Source organism: Melospiza georgiana, chromosome 24 (genome assembly GCF_028018845.1).
Source record: "Melospiza georgiana isolate bMelGeo1 chromosome 24, bMelGeo1.pri, whole genome shotgun sequence".
In the NCBI taxonomy this organism is placed as follows: domain Eukaryota; kingdom Metazoa; phylum Chordata; class Aves; order Passeriformes; family Passerellidae; genus Melospiza; species Melospiza georgiana.
The window spans coordinates 6,697,287-6,718,770 of NC_080453.1; the positions used below are offsets into that span (position 1 = coordinate 6,697,287).

The following is a 21,484-nucleotide window of genomic DNA, read 5'->3' on the forward strand; positions in this document are numbered from 1 at the left end:
TTCTCTTCTCTTCTCTTTTCTCGGAATCAGCAAGGGGGAGCTCACCCATTTTGGCTTCCACACCCTAAATGGAGCAGAGCAGACCGAATCCTTCACCTTGCAAGAGTGGAAATCTCTCCCTGTACATCCCATCCTGGCAGTGAGAGGGAGCATAGAAAATCCCATGGATGTACTTTGTGCAAGTGTTTGATGGGGCAAAACCTTGCCAGCACTACTTGCTTTGCCTGTTTTCTAGGTGTGAACTTAGGATGATGGTAACAGTGGAGGATATTAACTGGGGGATCATCCAGCAGCACAGCATCTTCAAGTCACAAGTGGTTATTCCCAGTGCTATCAGTAAATAATAAAGCTTTTCCCATTCCTGTCTTTTTCAGGGTTCTGTGTGTAGTTAGTAATAAGTGCAGGAGTCAGAGAAAGTAAGGTGAAAACCTACAGGGCTTACTGTGACAAAACTGTGAGTAACAGGAGAAGCAAGCATCCTGTCAGGGCCCTGGGCAGAAAGAAATTCCAGCACTGAGGAGTTTAAAAAAACAAACTGACAAAATATCTTTAATAACAAAACAGGCTGTTTTTACAGAGAAATCCTCACAACAGGTCGAGCAAGGGCAAGGTGAAATGCTCTGAGGGGCAGCAGTTCTGCACACAGATGTGGACAGTGCTGATCATGCTGGGTGCTGCTGCATCACTCCAGTTTTGTGAAGTTTGGTCATTAAAATGGGGTTTTTTTTGTGCCCATCTGGCAGAAGTGCTGAACAGACCTTGTGCAGGTTCATTTCCCACCTGGAGTGCTGCTGGCTCCTCTCTGCTCAGCCAGACACTGTTCCAGAGCTGCCATTCCATACAGATTGGCCCATTCCGTGCCCTGGTGGGACAGGATGACCTCCCTGCACTGCTGGCTGGCTCTGGCCAGCTCCACCAGCACGGCCTGGAACGCAGTGACCAGCTCACAATCCACAGAGGCTGGAGTGACCTGGGACAGCAGCTGTGCCATTCCCTGCAGCCAGCGTGCCCCCAGAGCGGTGTGTGGCAGCCAGGGGAGCAGGGGCACACAGCCAGCCCAGGCCTGCATCCCCAGGAACCAGAGCTCAGCGATGTCGTCCCAGGCGCTGGCGTAGGCGGGGGACACGGCCAGGGCCAGCCTGTCACTGCTGGGCTCTGCCTGAGCCACGTGGGCCTGGCACAGGAAGCCAATGGCAGCTCCAAAGAACTCCTTGGCCCGTTGTGTTCCCTGGAGGGCTGGGAGAAAAGGAAATCAATGTTACAATGCAGTTCGCTCACTCAGAGAAGGGCCCTGTGGAGCAGAATATCTCCTAGAAATCTCTTCACCCAGCACACCATGCTGATTATTTCATGCATTCCTTGCTCCTTAACATTTTTGGTTTATCACTTTTCTAATGACAAGCTGGACCAGTTTCCCTTCTATTTGCTTTGTCCAGCCCAGACCTGTGGCTCTGCAGCCCTGGCACTGCCCACATGCCTGGCCCCAGCTCCTGGTCTCTGCCCATGCAGCTTTGCCAATGGCAACTTCCTTTACCTGCTGACCCTGCCAGGATCCTGGCCATCATCAGGCCCAGAGTGGCAACGTTTGCTGCCAGAACCAGGTGATGCTTCTGGGGCAGCAGAAGTGGAAGAGACTTCAGCAACACATCCATCAAGGAGGAAAAGGTTTTGTCACGCCTAGAGAGAAAATCAACTCTTTTTGACACATTTCTTGAGCAGAGCCAGAAGCACCTGAGAATGTCAAGGTTAAACACAGCACCAAAAATATAATGGAATTGGGGCTGAAAAAGGAATGTTCCTTTTCAGCATGGCAGGTTAACAGATCCTCAAGCTTGATGCACAAGGCACCCTTTCTTCCCACTGCCAAGCTCAGAGCCAGCCCCCACAGCTCTGTTACCTGACCAGGTCTGGAGCAGTCACAACCAGGTTAAGGAAAATCCCACACACGGTCTGCAGACTCATCTCAGTGCTTGTCAGAGGTGCTGGGGCCGTGGGCTCGGAGGTCAGAACCTCCCACTGCTGCAGGAAGTACTCACACAGCAGTGCTGGGGCCCCTTCAGCAATGAGGATGTCCCGGGGTTTGTCCTCTGCTGTCAAATGGCAAAAGCCAGGGAGCAGAAATCTGGAAGGGGAAAGAAACTGGGAGCATGAGGTAGAATGGGTCTGAGCCCTGCATTTACATCCATCTCGGGGGAGAAAGCCCCATGGAAGTGGCACTGCAGGGAGAATGAAAATAAAATAAAATATTTGAGCAGGTTTGCACTAAAATGCAATAAATGTGTGCTGAAAATGCTCACCTCAGAGCATCGTGGGGTAAGGCAGAGCCCTCAGTGCTGACCAGCTCTGCCTGGGGAGGACTCTCAGCTGGGCTGCCCTCCTTGAAAAGCTTCCTGGCATAATCAACAAGGAAAGGCAAGAGCTCACAGATTTCCTGCTTCAGGGAGGATGTCTCTTCTGCCATCCAGGCTCCAAGGACTCGAACAGAGGCAAAGATGAAAGGATCTTGCAGCTCCTCCTGTTTAACCTGCATGAAGAAAGCAAAGTGACACATTATTGCCACTGTACATCAACTACCACAGGTCTGGAAATCACAGTGGGACAAGAGGGAGAGTACAGAGCCACCCCCACAACCTGCTCTTTGTTAACAGCCCTGCCTTACCTGTCTCAAGTAGAATATTACAGCTCCAAATGCCTCCTCCATGATCCTCATCAGCTGCATTTTCTGCACATTTTCTAGCAGAGGGTTCTCCTCCCTCAGGCACTCCTGGATGCCCATCTCCATAAGGACATAGCAGGCTGTCACCACTTCCTTCTTGCCCTCCACCTCCAGGGGATCTGGCTCCTCCAGGCTCAGGCGAACCTCCACACAAGCCAAGTTCACCAGCAGGGCCAGGAACTTGCTGCCAGCTCTCCCTGCTGGGATCCACTCAGCCCCACAGGCCTGCACGAGGCTGGCTGCGAGCTTCAGAGCGGGGTCCCGCTGGGCCTGGCTGAGTTTGCTGCCCAAAACGTCAGCCAGCCCTTTGTAAAGCCTGCACAGGCACTCAGAGCCCTGAGAGTTCTCTGTGAGAGGATGTGACAGGGGGATGAAGCGAGGCAGAACCTCACACAGCTCAAATTTGGTCATGTCTTCAGCCTTGAGGAAGTCACTGGAGAGTTTGGAGAGCACAGCCAGGAGCTGTGGAGCATCTCTGTGCCAGCACTTGGCCTCTGCTATGGCCAACAGCCCCACAAGCAGTGTGAGGGCACGCTCAGAGCCATGACCACCACTCAGGTAGGCCTGGCACAGGGCAGACACTGTCCCTTTGGTCACCAACGCCCTGGGGCCCCTGGCTGTAGCCAGGATAGCACTGAGGCACTGGTACACATCATCAACCATGGATGTGCAGTCTGGGTCACAGGGGGACAGCAGGATGTCATTGAAGGTCGGGATTTTGTTCAGGATCTGGGAGTGCCCAGCTAGCTGCGGGTCGGTGCAGAAACAGGCCAGCAGGGTGAGGCCGAGGGCACGGAAGGTGTGCGGGGGGCAGTCGGCTGGGGGCTGCTGGGAGATCAGCAGGCGGGTCGGGAATGTGAAACCGATCGCGTCGAAGATCTGGCGGCGGGTCTTGGCATCCACCTCTCCGGCTCTGACTGCTTTGGTCACCTACGAGGCAAAACAGGAGTGGGAGTGAGCACAGCAAAAGGAACTGGTACATGCACAAGATGGAACTGCTGCAAATCAGATACCAAAACAACTTTATTTAGTGCAGGGAAGTACCCACTGAACTGGCACTTGCTCCAGTGCTAATCCAGACATTTACCACGGTGTTTCAAGAGTGCGGCCTAGGTCAAGGCCAGGCTCTCTTGCTTTGCTGAAGGGAACCCCAAAGCTCTGAAGCAGCTTTGCTCTGATCCCCCTCCCCACATCCCCCGGGCACTCCCGTGTCCAGCAGGGTGTTTGCCCTCCCCTTTCCCCCCTCCGGAGGCGATCCCGCCGTTCCTTACCAGGAGCAGCGCTGCGAACTGCTCGCTGTCGTTCCTCGGGTCTCTGAGCACACTGAGGCACCGCTTCAGCGTGGCGAGCCCGTCCCCGGAGTCCGAGGCCATGGCTGGGAAGCGGGGCTGAAGGACTAGAGGGGAACGCGGGCAGGCTTCCCTTGGCCCCTTCCCTCGGCCCTGTCCCTCACGGCTCCGGTACTTTCCCGCACGGTTTCCGCTCCTTCCCTCGGCCCTGTCCCTCACGGCTCCGGTACTTTCCCTCACGGTTTCCGCTCCTTCCCTCACGGCTCCGGTCCCTTCCCTCACGGCGCCCCGCCCGCGGGCGCGCGCCGCCGGCCCCGCCTCCTCCCGCAGCCAATCCGCGCGCCGCCTCCGCGCCGCCGGCCAACCGCGCGCGGCCTTGTTGGGCGGTGCCCGAAGCCGCCGCCTCCGCGCGGAACTGTGGGCAAATCACCTGTGGCTGCGCGGCCTCCGCGCCCGCCCCGCCCGGTGCGACCGGGAGCGGTGGCGGAGCGAGCGCCGGGGACTCCACAGCCCTGGCACTGCCCGCACGGCCGGACCCAGCCCTGGTGCCGGCGGGCAGCCGTTCAGCTTCCGGGTGAGCGTGCGCCGCCATGGCCGCGGGGCGGGAGGCCGCGGTGCCCCCGGGCCCGCCGCGCTGGAGCCCCGGCCGTGCCCGGCGCCCGGTGCCCGCCTGAGCTCGCCGAGGAGCCGCCGAGGAGCCGCCGAGCCTCGCCATGCGCCCTTGGTACGTACGCGCCGGCGGCACGGAGCGCTGCGCCTCCCGCGGGGCCCGGGCCCGGCCGCGGGGGCTCCGTGCTGGGGCTCCGGCCGGGCAGGAGCGGGCACCGGGGCTGGGGCGGCGCAGAGTTCCCTCCAGGACCTGTTGGGTGAACGGGCGTGTGTTTACACCCTCATCCCCGTGAAGTTTTGCTCCTGCGTCTGTTCCTGCTCTGCTGCGGACGGTTGAGTGCAATTCCTCGAGGTGTAACCAGCTCTGGGTGTTTGCGGAGCGCTGCTGGATCCGGCTGTGACAGCATTCCCTGGGACAGCATTCCGTGTGTGTGACAGCATTCCCTGTGTGTGACAGCATTCCCTGCCACAGCATTCCCTGCCACAACATTCCCTGCCACAACATTCCCTGTCACAGCATTCCCTGTCACAGCATTCCCTGTAGTAGCATTCCCTCTGTCACAGCATTCCCTTTGCATTCTCAGAACTGGCCTATTTAATGCCGTTTAGTGCCTAATGATGCTTTCATTGCTCCCTTAAAATAGATACTATTTATTACCTGTGAAATAATTAATGTTCTCCTACCGCGTCACCTAGAGATAATTTGCATTCAATTAGCATGTAAGGCTATTAAATAGCCTTTGGCTTTAGAAAGGCAGAGAAGTTTGGTGATCTCTGCCCTGTGGAGCACAACAAGAAGCAAACCAGGGCGTTAGTTCCCAGTTTCGCAGCGTTGCTGTGCTGTCATTTCCCTGTTTGTGGCTGGCACCAGCCAGCACGGACGTGCCTGTGGTGACATCTCCGGGCAGATGTGCAGGGGTTGTCCCTGCCTGTGTCATCCTCGTGCAGCTGCTGGGTGTCCAGTCCTCAGGCATATATGAAATTGGAATTCCCTAAATGCCTGTTTGGATACCAGTGGACAGCTATTGTGATACCAGATGAAAAATGGGGTCTGGAGGAGAAAACCACAAGGGAAAGGCTCTCTGCACTCAGCACTGGGAGCTGTGCCACTACAAATTTCATTTTGGTATCAGGCATTGATAGTTCCTTAGCAACAGCTGGACTAATCCCAGCTGATAAGACATTCCTTTTCCTCCACAAATGCTCTGTTCACGTTGCACTCTGGCTGGATCCGTGCAGGAACCTTTCAATTGCCACAGGATGTTTTGTGTTTCACACCCTGCTTGTTTCTAGAACCCTGCTGCTGCCCACAAAGGCCATGGAGAAGAGGTTGGAAGCCAAGCCCAGCATCAGCACCCGGTTCCTGTCCCGATACTGCCTGGGAAGAGCTGTGAGGGAGCTGGGAATTCTGCAGCTGTTCTACCTGTGCACTTGCCTGTGTGCCTCGTGCTCCTCTGCAGGTGACTCTTCTGTTCTCTCTGGGACTCTGTCTGTGGATTTTTATGCTCTTTGTCCCTCTTAGTTGTTTAAAATACTCTGAGAGAAAAGTGAAATGATTTACTGGTAGACATTATAGGGTTGGTTTTACTGAGAAACCAAAGTAGTTGTTGTTTTTTTTTCAAACCAAACAAAGCACCACCCTTAGCAGCTGCTAAATGAGCTCTCAAAAGTGTAGCTTGTATCTCAGAGAGAGCTTTTTTCTGACCTTAATTTTTGACAAAAGGGACAAGTGATAATCTGGAAAATAATTTAATTTACGGAAATCAACCTGGAAAGGCAGGAATATTTTTTAGCCCTAAGATGTTTAATGCTCTTCCCAAGAGCAGTGTGTCAGAAGTCTTTATTTGCCTACAGGCAGTGGGTATGTTTGTTTTTTATTGTTTCCTGTTCAAACTTGAGCAACCAACCTCCTGCTCAAGTAAATAACAAAGTTAGTGGCTTGGATGGAAGTTTTCCTCTAATGGATTGTGTGATGTTTGGTTTGGGAAGGGGGTTGGTTTGTTTTGTTTCCCAGTTATGTGGGCATGTGCAGCGTCCCTGTTGTGTTGCTGGACCTTCCTGGACAGTTCCCAGTGGCAGATTTGATTAAGCTAATGAGCTGTGTGATTTTAATCAGCTAATTCAGACCCTGGAAAAACATGTTTGTATTCCTGCTAAGGGCTGTGTGTTTGAATGATGAGTGTTTCCTTTTCAACTGAGCTTCCTGCCTGCGTTTCCTGGCTTTAGTAATTTCTTGGAAGTTCAGAGTTAGAGCTCCTAGAGGGTGTTCTAGACAGTGTTGATGTGTTTAAGGGCTGCTCTGCTTGGAAGAGTTAAAGCCAGGACTCAGAATTGTTAAGATTGGAACAGTGCAGCTCTGAGATCACCAATTCCAACTGTTAAATGAGTGTAGAGTCCATTAAATTAAAGCTTTTACGTGTGCAGAAATAAATATAATTATATGGGCATAGCTACCCTGATGTGGACATTTTTTCCATTGCAGACTTTTTGTTATTTTGGGCTTGTTTGTGAAGCTGAGGAGGAGTTCTGGCTGCCTAGAAATGAGCGTGGTCATGTGGAGTTACACAAGGGGGCTGTGTTGACATAACTGACTGAGTGACTGTGTGGCAGGTTTAAAAAGTCCACAGAGTCAAGTCTTTAATCATTAATCTGCTATCAGGCAGGATTAACTGCCTGGGCAAGTCTGTAAACCTGAAGTTATTAATAGAAGCTCTGTGTTCCATTCCCCTGCAGCTCAGCAAGGCTGGGAGCTGCATCCCTGGGACAGGAACTCCTGAATTCCAGGGAAGAGCAGTTTTCTGCACTGATGTGACAAAAACAGGATGGAAAAGTGACTAAGCACACCCACTGTGCAGGTGTCTTGTGACTTGTGTGGTGCTGAGCTTAGGAGGGAACTCATCCTCAAGAATGTTCCTGCTTTCCACAAATGACTGCAAGTGTAGATTTTGTTTTCTCCCAGGGCATGTAGAGTTGTCTGAATGTTTGATGCCCAGCAAAGGCCATGGAATTTGAAAATGCAAAGTGAAAATCAGTATGTCTCTGTGGAAAATTCACATCTGGTGTGCTGGGAGTTGCCTGTTCACTTCTGTCATTCCTGAGAGTTATCTGAGTCTTAAGCTGTCCATGTACAGCAATTCAGAAGAACATACTGGCTAATTTCAAAGAAATATGTCCCAAGTGGCCATTAACAGAGTTCTAGAAATGAAATGTAGCCAAAATATTATTCAAATCTTGTTTTAGCAGTGTGTTAAAAGAGAAGCAGAATGTTCTCAGCATGGCAGTGTTGTGTCATCCAGGCTAAGTCATGGCTCTGACATGCTGAGATATTTTTGGGGATCCAGGCTTTACATTTGAGATAAATAAATACAATACCTGTGTTATGTAGTGATTTGTCACAAGGGATATCTTCCCTGGGAACATTTTTCTTTTCAATGTGCCCCATTCTGTGTGTGCCCCAGTTCCAAGCCTGGTACTAGAAACTGCTGCTGAATTTCACTGCTTCCATATCAAGCCTTAATTTGAGTGGTATGTGTGAGCCAGGCCTGACACATGAGGAGAGATGGATGAGCAGTGATGGAGGAGGAGGAGGAAGGATTTTTAGGGATGTGGGAAGCAGCACATTTCCCTCATGCTCAGGATATATTAGCAACAGTGATTCACCTTTAACAGAAAGGGAATTTTACAGGCAAAACAGATCTGAGTGGATGAAATCCTATTGAAATTCACAGGGGTGGTGTAATTCTTCAATTTGTTATTGTTTCTCCAGGTCTGGAGAGAGTGTGTGTGCATACACATGGGTTTGGTGTGTACACACGTTCCATATTCTGCTCTAATTCCAGCCCCATGAGGTTGGTGCCAGGAATTTCTCCCTGCTGTGACTGTGACAGTGCCAGTCCTGGCATTTCAGGTGTGGTGAGGCTGGCAGCTGCCCTGGGCACACAGATTCCCTGTCTGCTCTCTCTCCAGGGAAGTGCTGTGTGTTGATGAGGTGTGACAAGGGTGCTGAGGTTTTTAAAAATCCTGGTATCAACTTCTCTTCTTCTCTTGCTGTTGAACTTTTGCAGAGTTTCTTTTACACGTTTCAGTGCTCTCCCCCTTCTGCACAGTGGTGGGTTCAGACACCCACAGCGAGCTCTGTCCCCATGACTTGGTCACTAAACTCAACTTCATTCTCAATCAGGATATTGTAATTTAAATTCAGACTTTATTTTAATGGAGAAAAATGTTTCCCATTTGTGTTGTGTTCAAGGACTCCATTCTTGACAGGGAGGGAGCCAGATCTGGAGCATATTCTCCAGCTGCACAACTCCCATCTAGCAACACTGTTTGTAAAGTAATCTTCCAATGACCTGTTATTGCTTGGATGCTGAACACAGCACAGTGGAACAGTCCCATAGGTCATTAGGCTATTTTTAGGGAGTCCTTAATCTGCAGAGCTCTGAATTTTGGAAGCCTTTAATCCATTGATCCCTGCAAGCACTCAAAATTTTCATGCTAAGAAAAAAAGAATCCATATGCAAAGCAGTTGCTGCCTTACTGCAGAGCTGAGACCTGAAGTGACTTGACTCTTAACTGAAATTTTTGCCAAATGTTTGAGGGTTTTTAATGAAAAACACTATGGCAGGGTGGGTGGCAAGGCTTTGCCTTGTAGAACTCTTTTCTAGAACCTGTTAACTTCCCAAGTGGAGCAAATTCAGTCAGAATAAGCAACTGATGTCAAATATCAGCATGGAAGAGTTAAAAATGCCTCTGTGCTGTGCAGCAGGCCAGTGCCCCTGTGTGCAGTGTTTTCATTCTGGGCAGACTATGGGCAGAGAGGCAGGGCCATAACTGGTTAAAGAGCTGTGCTTGGCATTTTGGGGTTCAGTTTCTGGCTCTGAACTTGCTGTGTGACCTTGGTCCAGCTGCTCAGTGTGGGCATTATGGGCTCCTCTGAAACAGGAACATTTCTGTCGTCACTTCTGCTCTTGGAAAGGATGGTGGTGGCTTAGGTAGGAGGAGCAGATTGCTCCTTCAAATCTTGTGTAAGTGCTGGATAGTGAGGCCAGGTAGAGATTTCAGAAGTCAGATTTACTTTCCTGTGTCCCAAATAGTGATGAGATCTATTACCCACTGCTTTAAAGGACTGAGAATTGTCTGTTTGTCTTCCCTCCTCTTTCCCAGATGCAAACTGGAACGGATCTAAATGTGAGCTGGGGAAGATCCTGCTTGGTGGCCGTTTGACATCGTGGGCAGGTCACCATTTGCAGCTTCTGGAGGGGTTCCACACTCTGAGCTCCTGTCAGACCACTTGCTGCCAGCACCCCACCTGTGATGCCTTTTGGTTCTTGGAGAATATGTGCATCCAGGTGAACTGCACCATGCCTGGCACCTGTCAGGCCAACAAAACTGGCTTTTCAGATTCTGTCTTGGTGTTTTTAAAGAAATCAAAAAGCACAGAGCACTTGTTAAACTTCCACGTGGAAGGTGATGGGAAGACTTGGAGTCACAAGTGGTTGGACTGGGATATCCCTGTCCAGAGGAAGAAAAGACTGAGGAGATCCTTGCAGAAGTGGAGGTTGGCAGATGACAGGGTGCAGCTCCTGAGAAGGGATGTGGCAGAGAACTCCAGAAGCAGCCAAAGTGCAACAGAACACTTGAAGGATCAGGTCCTGAGGCACCTAGTGGCAGACAGAGCTGCTCCTGAGAAAGAAAAACAAAAGCAAGACTTGCTGAGAAATGGGCAGAATCCAAGAGAACTGAACCCCAGAAGCCCAATCCTTACTAAGAGCAATAATGTGAACAGGTCACGGGATGCTGATGGTGACTTGCCCCAGGTGAGTGATGGGTGGGGCAGTCTGGGACAGCTGTTCCCCTCCTCAGTCTGGCTTTAGGTAGATTTTGACTTGGAACTGATGGGATAACTTTTCAAGTTACCAATTTTCAGCCTCCTATCAACAAGGCACAGCCAGTGGTTTGGGTTTTTATTTGGGTTTTGGGGTGGATTTTTTTCCCCCTTTTCTTAGCTGGGATAAACTGTGTTGAAGTGGGGATGTGAGGCAGGATGGAGTCTCTAATAATGCTTATCCTCTGTATAATCACACAGTGTGCTTGCCAGATGAGAAGGAAAGGTGACATGTCAGTGGTAATTATATGAGAGCTGAAAACTGTTACCTGTAAAGGTACCTGTTCAAATCCACACAATTAAAAAAGCTGTTTTCATTTAAATACTGAATCAAGGCAGTTAAATACATTATTTTATAGAGTCATGCATAGAGCTCACAGTGTATTTTGATGTCAATCTGCTTGCTTGAGTTGGCATCTTAATTCCAAATGTTCTCTTTTTTGAGGAGTGCTCTAGTTTCTCAAATCCTCCAGAGCTTACCTTGGCACTGGGTGAATGAAATCAGTTTAGTCTCTACTCCAAATACATGCAGTGTTAAGCCAGTACATCATGATGTTACAGAGAATTTGGCACATTTGAATTGTTAAGTGATGTTTGTATTTTTACATCTGCAAATGATTTTTGGAGCCTTATCTCAAAAATGCTTGTGCATTCCTGATGGTGCAATATAACTCTACTTTGTTAAACTGCTCCTGAAATAGCTTTTGCCACGTTTCAGGGATTTGCCTTTGTACAAAACTGGTGCCTCTGGTTCTGGAAATGACTGACTTTTCCAAATCCTGGTTGCAGGTAGGGCTGTGAGTGCCTGAGCCACCACCCTGGAGCAGGATGTGGCGAGCAGCCAAGGGACACTGCTGGGCAGCCAGGGTGACATGTGAAACCAGGCACTAAAACCTGACAAATGTTGGATTTTCCAGAACCCCCTCAGCATTTGAGGCTGACTTGAGCTCAGTTTTCTCTCTGCCCTGCAATGCTGCAGCATTTCCACCCTCCCTCTTCTTTCCTCCTCCTAGGAGTAGAGCTGAGATGGTGACCCCATTCTCTCAGCTGTCACACATGTGAGGAGATGTCTTTGCAGCCACTTTTAAATGTTTTCTCTTGCTCTTGGGGAGCAGCTTTTACATCTCCCTGCTTGTTCTTTTTGCAGTTTTGCTTTCCAGGTTATCCTGCTATTACTGTCCAGTGTGTGTCTAGTAAACTGGTTGCAAATATTAAATTACACTGATTAATCAGCTTCTAAATGTTGCTGAACATGCAGGATTTCCCTTCTTTAGGAATTGCTCCCATTGTCATTAATGTGCACTGTTGGGTGCACATTGACATTAACCTTTCCACTGCTGGGGAAAGGTTTTTATTTTCCTTGATGATTTTTGCTAATAAGAAAGTCCATGGCTCTTAACAAAATGCAAATTCTTAAATATAAAAACTAAAAACATTCTACAAAAATATAGTGACATGATGGAATTCCTGGCATTTGCATTTTTGAGGTTTAGGATGGAGTTTTTGAGGAGAAGAAAGAATTAAAATACCCACCTGGGCTAATTCCAGGATTATTGAACCATCCAACTTTACCTGCAAAATGCAAAGCCAGCTCTGCAGCTGTCCTTGCACTTCAAATCCAAGAGCAGTTTAATGTGAGCCAAGGATAAAACATTGGGGGCTGTGTTCCTGGGACATGGCCTGACCTTCCAGGAGGGACCAAAATAAAGTTACACCCATGCTGAAATCAATAGAATTTCTGGGCTACATTTGGCCCAATCCATGGAGCACATGGCTGGGTGTTTCCTGCTGTTATTTAGGAGGGATTGGTAGATGGGGACAGTTCTGGCTGTTCACACCTGAGAGCATCAAACACCTGAAGTAGGAAAGGAGATTTGAATTCAAAGTGCTTTTTCTGCTCTGCTGCTGCTGAGCATTGAATGTATGGAAGGGAAATATTTTCCTTTGCTTTCCTTCTCTCCTTCAGAGAGAAGGAAAATTATAGTTTTGGGAAAACATTGCCTCTGTGGGTTTTAATTTTCGTCTTGCAGTTCTGATGGCTCCACAGCCATCTGCAATGGCATTTGCTAATGTGCACTGAGCATTAATTTCTGGTTTTACTGTATCCATGCAATGGAACCAGGATAAACCACAGTGCATCCTGCTCATCAGCCCTTAACTTAGGGAGATTGGTACTTTTTCATTAAAGTGAGTGACAGGTTTTTTTCTGTCTCATTGTAAATTCCTTGTCAATTTTAAATTATAGCCACACATTTAACAGCCAGTCAGGAGAAGTATTTAACTGTAGCACTGCTGAGGAGCAGGGATGCTGCAGCACTGCAGCAGCTCTGCAGACAGATGGGAAAGGCTGGAGCAGGAGTGTTGCAACAGAGCCAGAGAACTCATTCCTGCCCTCACATCAAACCCACTGTTTGGCTCCTGCTGTCACACTTCCTGCAAGCTTTTCATCCACAAGGAACAAGGAAATGTCTCTTTACCACCAGCACTAACTCTGTAATGGTTTGTGACATTACCTACATTTTAGTACCTTAAAAGACTTCACAGATGTGGCACTTACTGCAGACAGCAAGGAAACCATCTAAGCTGAAAAGAGCCCATTTTGTGAGTTCAGACCAGGCTATTTAAATGAAAAAATAGAAGTAATTTCCAGGACAGAGGTATTTTTCTCTCAAGTAACTTGGGCTCAGTGTGGATTCTGAGCACAGGGCTGCTCTAGTCCCTCTCCCAGACATGGGACTCCCAGACAAGGACACTGGGTTATTTGTCTCAGGCCAAAGGCATTTAGGGGTGGAATCAAAATTGTCTGAGGCTCCTGTGTTGACTCAGGCCAATGTGTCACTCCTCTCTATTTTCTAAGCTAATAAGATAGGACAGCTGGCAAACTTCTAGTCTCCTTGTCATTTATCCCCAAGAACGAAATAATCTGTTCTTTGCTTTAAAGAATTCAGAGTTATGGAGCAGAGATAAGAAATGTCTCAGCTTGCAAGCATTAGAGGCATTTTTGACTGTTGTGTTGCCCCAGGCAAAGCTTATCTAATTCCAGCTCTCCACAGACATTTGGCTGTCAATTCATCCTGAAGATTTTTGGAAGGAAGAGGATCTCTCTTAACTCTAAAGTGGGGTTTTTTTTGGAAATTAAAAGTGAGTCAAGAAAGCATTCAGCTCCCTGAAAATATTGCCAAGCAAAGTGGGGACTCTGCTGTGACCAGCAGGTGAATGTGGATCTCCTGTTTGTTTTTTGTGGCTCTTGTTCTTGTGACCCTTCTGGGTTGATTCTTGAGAAACAAAAAGTTGTTTCCCGTAGTGGTAGGAAGTCATGGGAACATTCTGCTCCTGTGCCTTTCCTAAAGTCTGTCTCTCTTGGGTTCCTGCCTGGCTGTTCCCTCTTTCTCCTGCCAGCATTTCAAACTTTATCTTGAGGGAAGGGAGTCAGAACCCTTTGCAGTTGTCAGTGGGTGGAAGATGATACACCTTGGGACATCCAGCTGTCCTGGGGCCACTGAGGAAGAGCAGCATGCCAGATTTTTCCTGCCTGGATTCCAAAGAATCCATACTTCTGTTTAAGTGAGCCCATTAGTAAGTAACCAAATAAAGGAAGACAGCTCATGTCTGTAACACCAACAAATAGTGTTTGATTCCTTGGTACATACAGCTCAGATGTTAATCAAACAATTGTTTTACATTCTGTGAGCAAAGGGAGCTGAGATATGGTGAGAGGAAATTATTTGCCCAAGGCTGAAACAAAAACCTTGCAGAGAAGCCCTGAGTGCCTTCCCTGCTGCTCCTGGCTTGGCTGGGTGTTCAGTGTGGGCAGCACAGCTTTATTTTTACAACCAACATTTAGTGTTTTCTAAAGCCCAGCCCATTTACTGACAAGGATGTTGCCCACCATGATCTGGAGAGTTTTCCCAGTTCCTTTTTCCTGGACTGAATGCCAACAGCATGGTCTAAAAGTATATTGAGTATATTTCCTCTAATATGAGCTTTTAATCACTCCTCTAATGGGCAGTAGTGGTGGGAAATCCAGCTCCAAAGCAATTTCTGAGTCAAAGATGGTACATTGCTCCATTTTAAATATTTAGCAGATGTTCTCAAAATAGAGTTAGCTAAAACAAAAAGTGCTACACACGTGGACTTCATGGTGGAGGGAAATTGTCAGGAGTATGGCCTGGTAGGCTGGGAGCTGGAATGGGGCTAGGTAAAAGGAATTTTCTGATGAAAGAACGGAAATTGTTCCTGCCACTCTGATTATTTTCAATCAAGTGGCTCATCCTGTGTGGATGTGAGCAGAGTTTGTGCCCTCCAGCTCCTCTCCCTGCCCAACAGCATCTCCTGGGGCAGGCATGCAGGGAGCTCTGTGTGTCAGCTCACCTTGCTTTGAAGAGTGATTCCAAAATAAATTTCCTCTTGCTGTAACAATTCAGTTATTACATAAAAATGCCATTGCCATCCTCCTGCTCCATGCTGGCCAGCTGCATGGATTCAGGAAATCACAGCCAGAGTAAATAAACCCCAGTTTGTGGTCCCTGTCTTCAGGCTCTGTCTTATCCCACCTTTCTGTTCTTTTAGCTCCACTCATTGCAACTTTGAACCTGGATCTTCTCTTATATTTGTCACATCAACAGCCTTGGTACTTAAATGCTGTAGCTAAATCTGGTGTTCAGCTGGGGTAGAAATGTCTGCTCTGGAGGAAGAACATGGAGAAACTTCAGAAAGAGAGAAGAAAAACAAACTGGAAAAACAAACCAGGGATTTTCCAGCCTCCCTCACTGTGGAGGAGGAGAAAGGCAAATTAAAACTGCCATTCAGTGTTCAGGTCAAACTCAGACAACTTCTTCCTTTCCAGGTCCACACAGGAACATCTGCACCAGAATCCTCAGTGCTGGCTACGTTCTCCAGCCCTGTGGCACTGGACTTGACAGCTCCAGGGAAGACTGAGCAGCCTGGGCAGCCTGGTGATGCCCACGCTCAGCTGCCCACAGCCAGCCCTGTGCCAGTGAAAAGCACAGCAAAGGCACAGGCAGAGACTTCTGTGCCCAGTGGAGTGCCCACCAATGGCAGTGTCACCACAGCCCAGAGCAGCACTGCTGCTGCCCCCAGCACTGCTGCCACCACGCCAGGTGAGGACTTGGGGGGCTCCAGCAAATGGCACCTGCTCAGGCTTTTTCCAGCCACAGCAGTGGGGAAAATTATATATAGATATATTATAAATGAATATAATTATAAATAATAATAATAAATATTATATATATATATATATATATATATATATGTAAATATATGGTGTCCAGGTACCATAATTATCTATATCTATATCTCTATATCTTCATCTTCATATCTATCTTATTTATATGTATATATATACATATATATATAATAGATTAATATAGATAGATTAAAATATATAGATATATTATAAATATATCTGTAAATATATGGTTTCAAGGTACCATAATTATCTATATCTATATCTATATCTCTATATCTTCATCTTAATCTTCATATCTATCTTATTTATATATATATATATATTAGATAAATATAGATAGGTTAAAATATATAGATATATTATAAATATATCTGTAAATATATGGTATCAAGGTACCATAATTATCTATCTATCTATCTATCTATCTATCTATCTATCTATCTATCTATCTTTTATATATACAGATATAAATATATAGATGATTATATATAGTATTTATAAATACATGTATAAATATATATATTAAAAATATATATATCTATATATATGTATATATATGTACAGGTATATATTATATATAGATATAGATAGATTATATTATATATAATATTTATAAATATATGTAAAATATATTTAATATCTATGTATCTATATATGGTATAGATATATATACACATATATAGATATATATAGAGTATAATATATATTTATTTAGATATATATATTAGATAAATATAGATAGATTAAAATATATAGATATATTATAAATATATCTGTAAATATATGGTAACAAGGTACCATAGTTATCTATCTATCTATCTATCTATCTATCTATCTATCTATCTATCTATCAATCTTTTATATATACAAATATAAAGATATAGATAATTATATATAAAATTTATGAATACATGTATAAATATATATATATAAATATCTATATATATGTACAGGTATATATTATATATAGATATAGATAGATTATATTATATATAATATTTATAAATATATGTATAAATATATATATAAATATATATATAAATATATATATGATATAGATATATGTGCACATATATAGATATATATAGAGTATAATATATATAATATATATAAAATATGTATAAAATATATAGATATCTATATATGTATATTTCTATATCTATCCATCTATATATCTATGTCTATATATATCTATATATATTATATATAGATTATATTACATATGTATAATATATATAAGAATATGTATAAAAATATATAAAAATATATAGATATATAGATAGTTATGGTACCTTGGAGAAAATACTGAGGCATCTGTGTCAGCACATGTGCTGTTGGATCCCAGTAATTCCTGAGGGTCTGGAATGGGACTTGAGCATCATAAATCTGCATGTGACCATTGCATGTGAGGACAGCTGGGAATTAATGAGGATATCTCAATTCCCCAAGTGAAGGCTGAGATGTGATGCAGGGCAGAGTCCTGGGAAGTGTTTTTCCAGTAGCCTTGGCACAGTGCTATCCATCAAATCGAGCAGAAACCTTCATGTGTGCTCAGAAAAGGGTGTGAGTGATTCTTTTCTGTCCCTGAGGTGTCACTGCACAGTTCAGCCGTGGAGAGCAGTGTACTTGGCTGTTAGCCCTGCTTGCTCTGCAGCATGCTGATGTTTCTGTTCACACTGCTATTTCCTAAAACAGACTGTTGAAAGTGCACAAGGGCCAAAATGCCCTTTGGCAGCTCTGTTCCCTCAGGCAGGCTGGCAGCCCTGCACAGGGAATGGCGTGTACTGCTCGTGTGCTGTCTCAGAATTCACTTCAGCCAGTGTCTGAAGCATTCACTGCTGAATTTCTTTTGAATTTAGGGTGCCTTTCCCTTAGAAGGGAACAAATGGAAAGTGTAAGGCAAGCACTGCATCCAAAGATGGTTTTGGCAGGAAGCTCATTGGCTGCTTGTGCTGACAAGTTAATTTATTTTTATTATTTTTTAAGGGCTTACCCCACCTAAAACTGGAAAATATGCTTTAAACAACTTCATTGGCTTGTGTAGGAAGACTAACATAGCCAAGGCCTCCTAGCTTTACTAAACAATGCAAAGATGATGTAAAGAGCAATTTTTCCAAGGTCTTTTATCTGTTTGTCTGGTTTTTGTTTTTATTATTTCCTAATGAGATCTGATTGCTTTTTGCCTTGGAACTCTTTGAAGGTGAAAGATTGATGAGTATTTGAGAGGGGAAAGATTGATGGAGTATTTGAGAGGAAAAAAAAAGATGGTTAATTCCACTAGCTATTAAAACTAGAAGATAGATAAATAATAGATAATAAAGGTGGGAAAATAGCAGAATGTCTAAGGTCCTTTTTTCCCCATTTTTTAAATTTGGATTTTTTGTGCATACCTCTGAAACATTGTCTTTGACAGGGTCAAACTAAAGAATTAATATTTTCTATGCATAATTCCCAGGTCCAATAATAAAAAGACAAATATAAAGCAAATGGGAAGGGAAGAGAGAGATGAGGAGGCCAAGAGGTGTTTTTAAGAAATGTGTTGAACTTTCTGGTTATCTTAATTCTAATAAAAAGTAGAAAAAATATGTCCCTGGCTATAGTTTTCAAGGTTACCCTGTAGTTTTTAAAAGGAACCTGTCAGTTTATTTGAAATGGAATGGCAAGAAAATTCTTGAGTGGGTGTGGAAAAGAAAATACAAATAAAAGGACCAAGTTTGTATCTTGAGCTTCCATACCCAGTGTGGCAGCTATGCAAGTTGAAAAAAATTCTCTTAGCCCTCAAGCAATTTTTCAAAAACGAAATTCTGTGGATTCTTCATATATTTGTGAAGCTCAGGAATTGCAGTTTGGAAGTAGCAGTGTTTGTCTTGCTGTGCCATGAGCCTGCAGCTGAGTTCTCTGCCAAAAAGCTGTCAAGTAAAACCCTTCCCATCCTGCTGGACCTTGGTGAGGAGGTTTCAGCACAGTATCTACAAAGAGAGAGGTGACTGAGTCATTTTGGGCTTGTCTAAAAATTGTAAACCCCTATTAGAGCTTTTACATTGACAAAGAGAGCAAAACCTGAAATGAGAGCAGGATATTTACAAAATACATCATAATTTGTAGCTGGGGTTTATTCCATAAAATGAAATCAAGATGGGTTTTTTTTTTTCCTGTTCCTCTCCAATTCTGTGTTTGTCCCTTTCAGCTATGAAGGAGCTGGTGGTTTCTGCTGGAGACAGTGTTGAAGTGACCCTGCCAAAGAATGAAGTTCAGCTGAATGCATTTGTGCTTCCTGAGCCACCACCTGGTAAAGCTTCCCTGGGAATTCTGCTAAGGGCTGGGGATGTGGAAAGGCAAACAGTCATTATGTGTGGCATGTAATAAGGGCAGTCTTGAAAATGTCTTTTGTCAGAGAGCACTTGCCTGTGGAAAATTTTCATACTCAGCTATTGCCTTGTGCTGCCTCTCAGAGAAAACAGTGAGGCACAAAAATATGGAAAGTGCTGCAAAACCAATGGATTTGGGAGATTGTGGGAAGAGATGGCACATTCTCAGGGTGTTGTGTGACAAAAAATTGTACTTTTAGCATCTATTCTTTATATTTGGTGATAGGAACTGAGCTGTATTAGCAAGTGATCAAAATCTGAATTGGGGTATTTGCCTGCTGAGGAACACATTCTGTACACTCCTCATTTCATCATGCAAATTGTTGGTAGATATTTTTAAAGTTCTTCTCCTAACTCTGTCCACTGTGGCAGTGGGAGCTGTAGAGGCAGGTGTGTTCCATGTTGTGGGCAGCAGGGATTGATTCATTCCTGTTCAAAAATTGGCATTCCTGTATCTGCAGGATCTGAGGATGTCATAAGGCTTTTCTCTCTTTTTATCCTGGAGCTGTGATTGTTCCAAAGCTCTTTATTGCCTTGGAGGCTGAAAGATGGGTTTTGATTCCAGAGTAAATGAGTTTGGAAGCACAGATTGTCTCTTTTCCTGGGTATATTCCCAAAAAGCCACAGCCCAAGCTGTCTCATTTCTCCACAGTGCAGCAGAATGTGCCTTGTAAATGTTTAATACCTTTGCAGTTCTTTAGCATGGCAGAAAGACAGGCTTTGAAAACAAACATCTGGACCTTTTCTTTTTGTTTAAGGAACCACATATTCCTATGAGTGGGAGCTGATTACTCATCCAAAAGACTACAGTGGAGTAATGGCAGAGAAGCACTCCCAGACCCTGAAGTTGTCTAAGGTAAAGCTTTGGCTACTTCATATCTTGCTGTGTAAAATGCCAGGTGGAGAAGATGGGGACCCCAGCAGCCAGGAAAGACCTGTGTGGGGTTTCAGGATGAAGAAGATGGGGACCCCAGCAGCCAGGAAAGACTTGTGTGGGATTTCAGGATGAAGATGGGGACCCCAGCAGCCAGGAAAGACCTGTGTGGGATTTCAGGATGAAGATGGGGACCCCAGCAGCCAGGAAAGGCCTGTGTGGGATTTCAGGATGAAGAAGATGGGGATCCCAGCAGCCAGGAAAGACTTGTGTGGGATTTCAAGATGAAGAAGATGGGGATCCCAGCAGCCAGGAAAGACCTGTGTGGGGTTTCAGGATGAATAGGAAATTGCATGATGGGCAGGCAGCCAACATTGGGCTGCAAGCCCTCTTCTGAGGCTCTTAGAGAAAGGAGATTGATCTGGCACGAGGGAAGGAAGAAATTGATTTCAGGAGGTACAAGCTGCCTACAAGCAGTGTGACAAGGCACACAAATGGCACAATTTAACAGTAACAAGGGGAGGGAATATTCCTGGAGCAGTGTGGTAGTCTGAGCCTTGTGCTGCCCACTGGAAGGGGGTCTTGCTGCTTCCATTAACCAGAGCCCTGCAATATCTCATGGCATGTCCTGGCTGCTGCTCTTAGACAAGCTCTGACAGGGAAAGGGTTGCCAGGTCCTGCATGTGGGGATTCTTAACAAGGAAATGACTCTTAAGTACTGTGAATATACAGTTCTGTACTTGGGACATTCCTTTGAGCAGCCTGGATTCTACTGCACTCAGAAAAAAATCTACAGGCTGTAGTAAGGGTATCATGCAGAGCCAAACCTTTGGAAAGGAGTGTGCAGGTCTCTGTCAGGGTTTCAGCCTTTTGGGTGTCAAGATTGTTGTCCAGCACCTGGTCCCTCATCCTCTCATTTTGGCTCAATAGTGGATGGTGAAGAGGTGACTGCCTGGCTCATGTCACCTGGAAGGAAAAGAAGAAACACTTGCATTTATAAAAATGCACAAAAAGAGATTTTCTTCTTACATGCAGCTTTTTTCACCTCGAATGCAATCTGCTAGCTCAGATTCCTGTGGCCAGACAACCTGAACTAATCTCTATTATCTCTCTTCTGTTTGCCTTTTGTTGCTGGAAAATAAAGCTTGACTGACAATCCTGTGGCAGAGAGAAACATGAATCTTTGGCTTCTGCATAGCCATTGTAAACTAAAATACCTGTAATGCCATTTTGGCCTGGAAACCCTCCTTTGCTGTGTATGCAGAGGCTGAAGCACAATTGCCTGGGTGCTCCTGTGCCAAAGCACAGGAACTTGACCTTCCAATAGGTCCTGACAAGGTGCCACCAACCTGTAGGTAAATAATCCTTTGTGTTTGTTTCCAGCTTACTGTTGGCCTGTACGAGTTCAGAGTTGTTGTGGATGGGGAGAATGCTCATGGAGAGGGATATGTGAATGTAACAGTGAATCCAAGTGAGTGCTGGGGTTGGATTTTCCTTGATTTCACCCATCTCTGACAAGCCAAGGCACCTGTACC

General features: G+C 45.7%; 2 protein-coding genes across 2 annotated transcripts in view; one reads left to right on the forward strand and one right to left on the reverse strand.

Annotated features, from left to right (window-relative positions):
- Nucleotides 1–545: 545 nt before the first annotated feature.
- On the reverse strand, nucleotides 546–4,228 carry NCDN (neurochondrin). Its single transcript, XM_058040441.1, has 6 exons — nucleotides 3,988–4,228; nucleotides 2,660–3,646; nucleotides 2,298–2,524; nucleotides 1,898–2,122; nucleotides 1,535–1,677; nucleotides 546–1,236 (listed from the first exon to the last, which is right to left on the reverse strand). The coding sequence occupies exons 1-6, from the start codon at nucleotides 4,087–4,089 to the stop codon at nucleotides 770–772; spliced, it is 2,151 nt and encodes a 716-aa protein (XP_057896424.1). The 5' UTR covers nucleotides 4,090–4,228; the 3' UTR covers nucleotides 546–769.
- A 412-nt stretch (nucleotides 4,229–4,640) lies between these two features.
- KIAA0319L (KIAA0319 like) overlaps nucleotides 4,641–21,484 on the forward strand; it is a 31,697-nt gene continuing 14,853 nt past the window's right edge. The window contains exons 1-7 of the mRNA XM_058040440.1: nucleotides 4,641–4,729; nucleotides 5,908–6,074; nucleotides 9,778–10,430; nucleotides 15,345–15,618; nucleotides 18,895–18,996; nucleotides 19,834–19,931; nucleotides 21,333–21,420. Of these exons, the coding sequence (XP_057896423.1) occupies nucleotides 5,933–6,074; nucleotides 9,778–10,430; nucleotides 15,345–15,618; nucleotides 18,895–18,996; nucleotides 19,834–19,931; nucleotides 21,333–21,420 (1,357 nt within the window). The 5' untranslated portion in view covers nucleotides 4,641–4,729; nucleotides 5,908–5,932. The remainder of the gene's footprint in view (nucleotides 4,730–5,907; nucleotides 6,075–9,777; nucleotides 10,431–15,344; nucleotides 15,619–18,894; nucleotides 18,997–19,833; nucleotides 19,932–21,332; nucleotides 21,421–21,484) is intronic.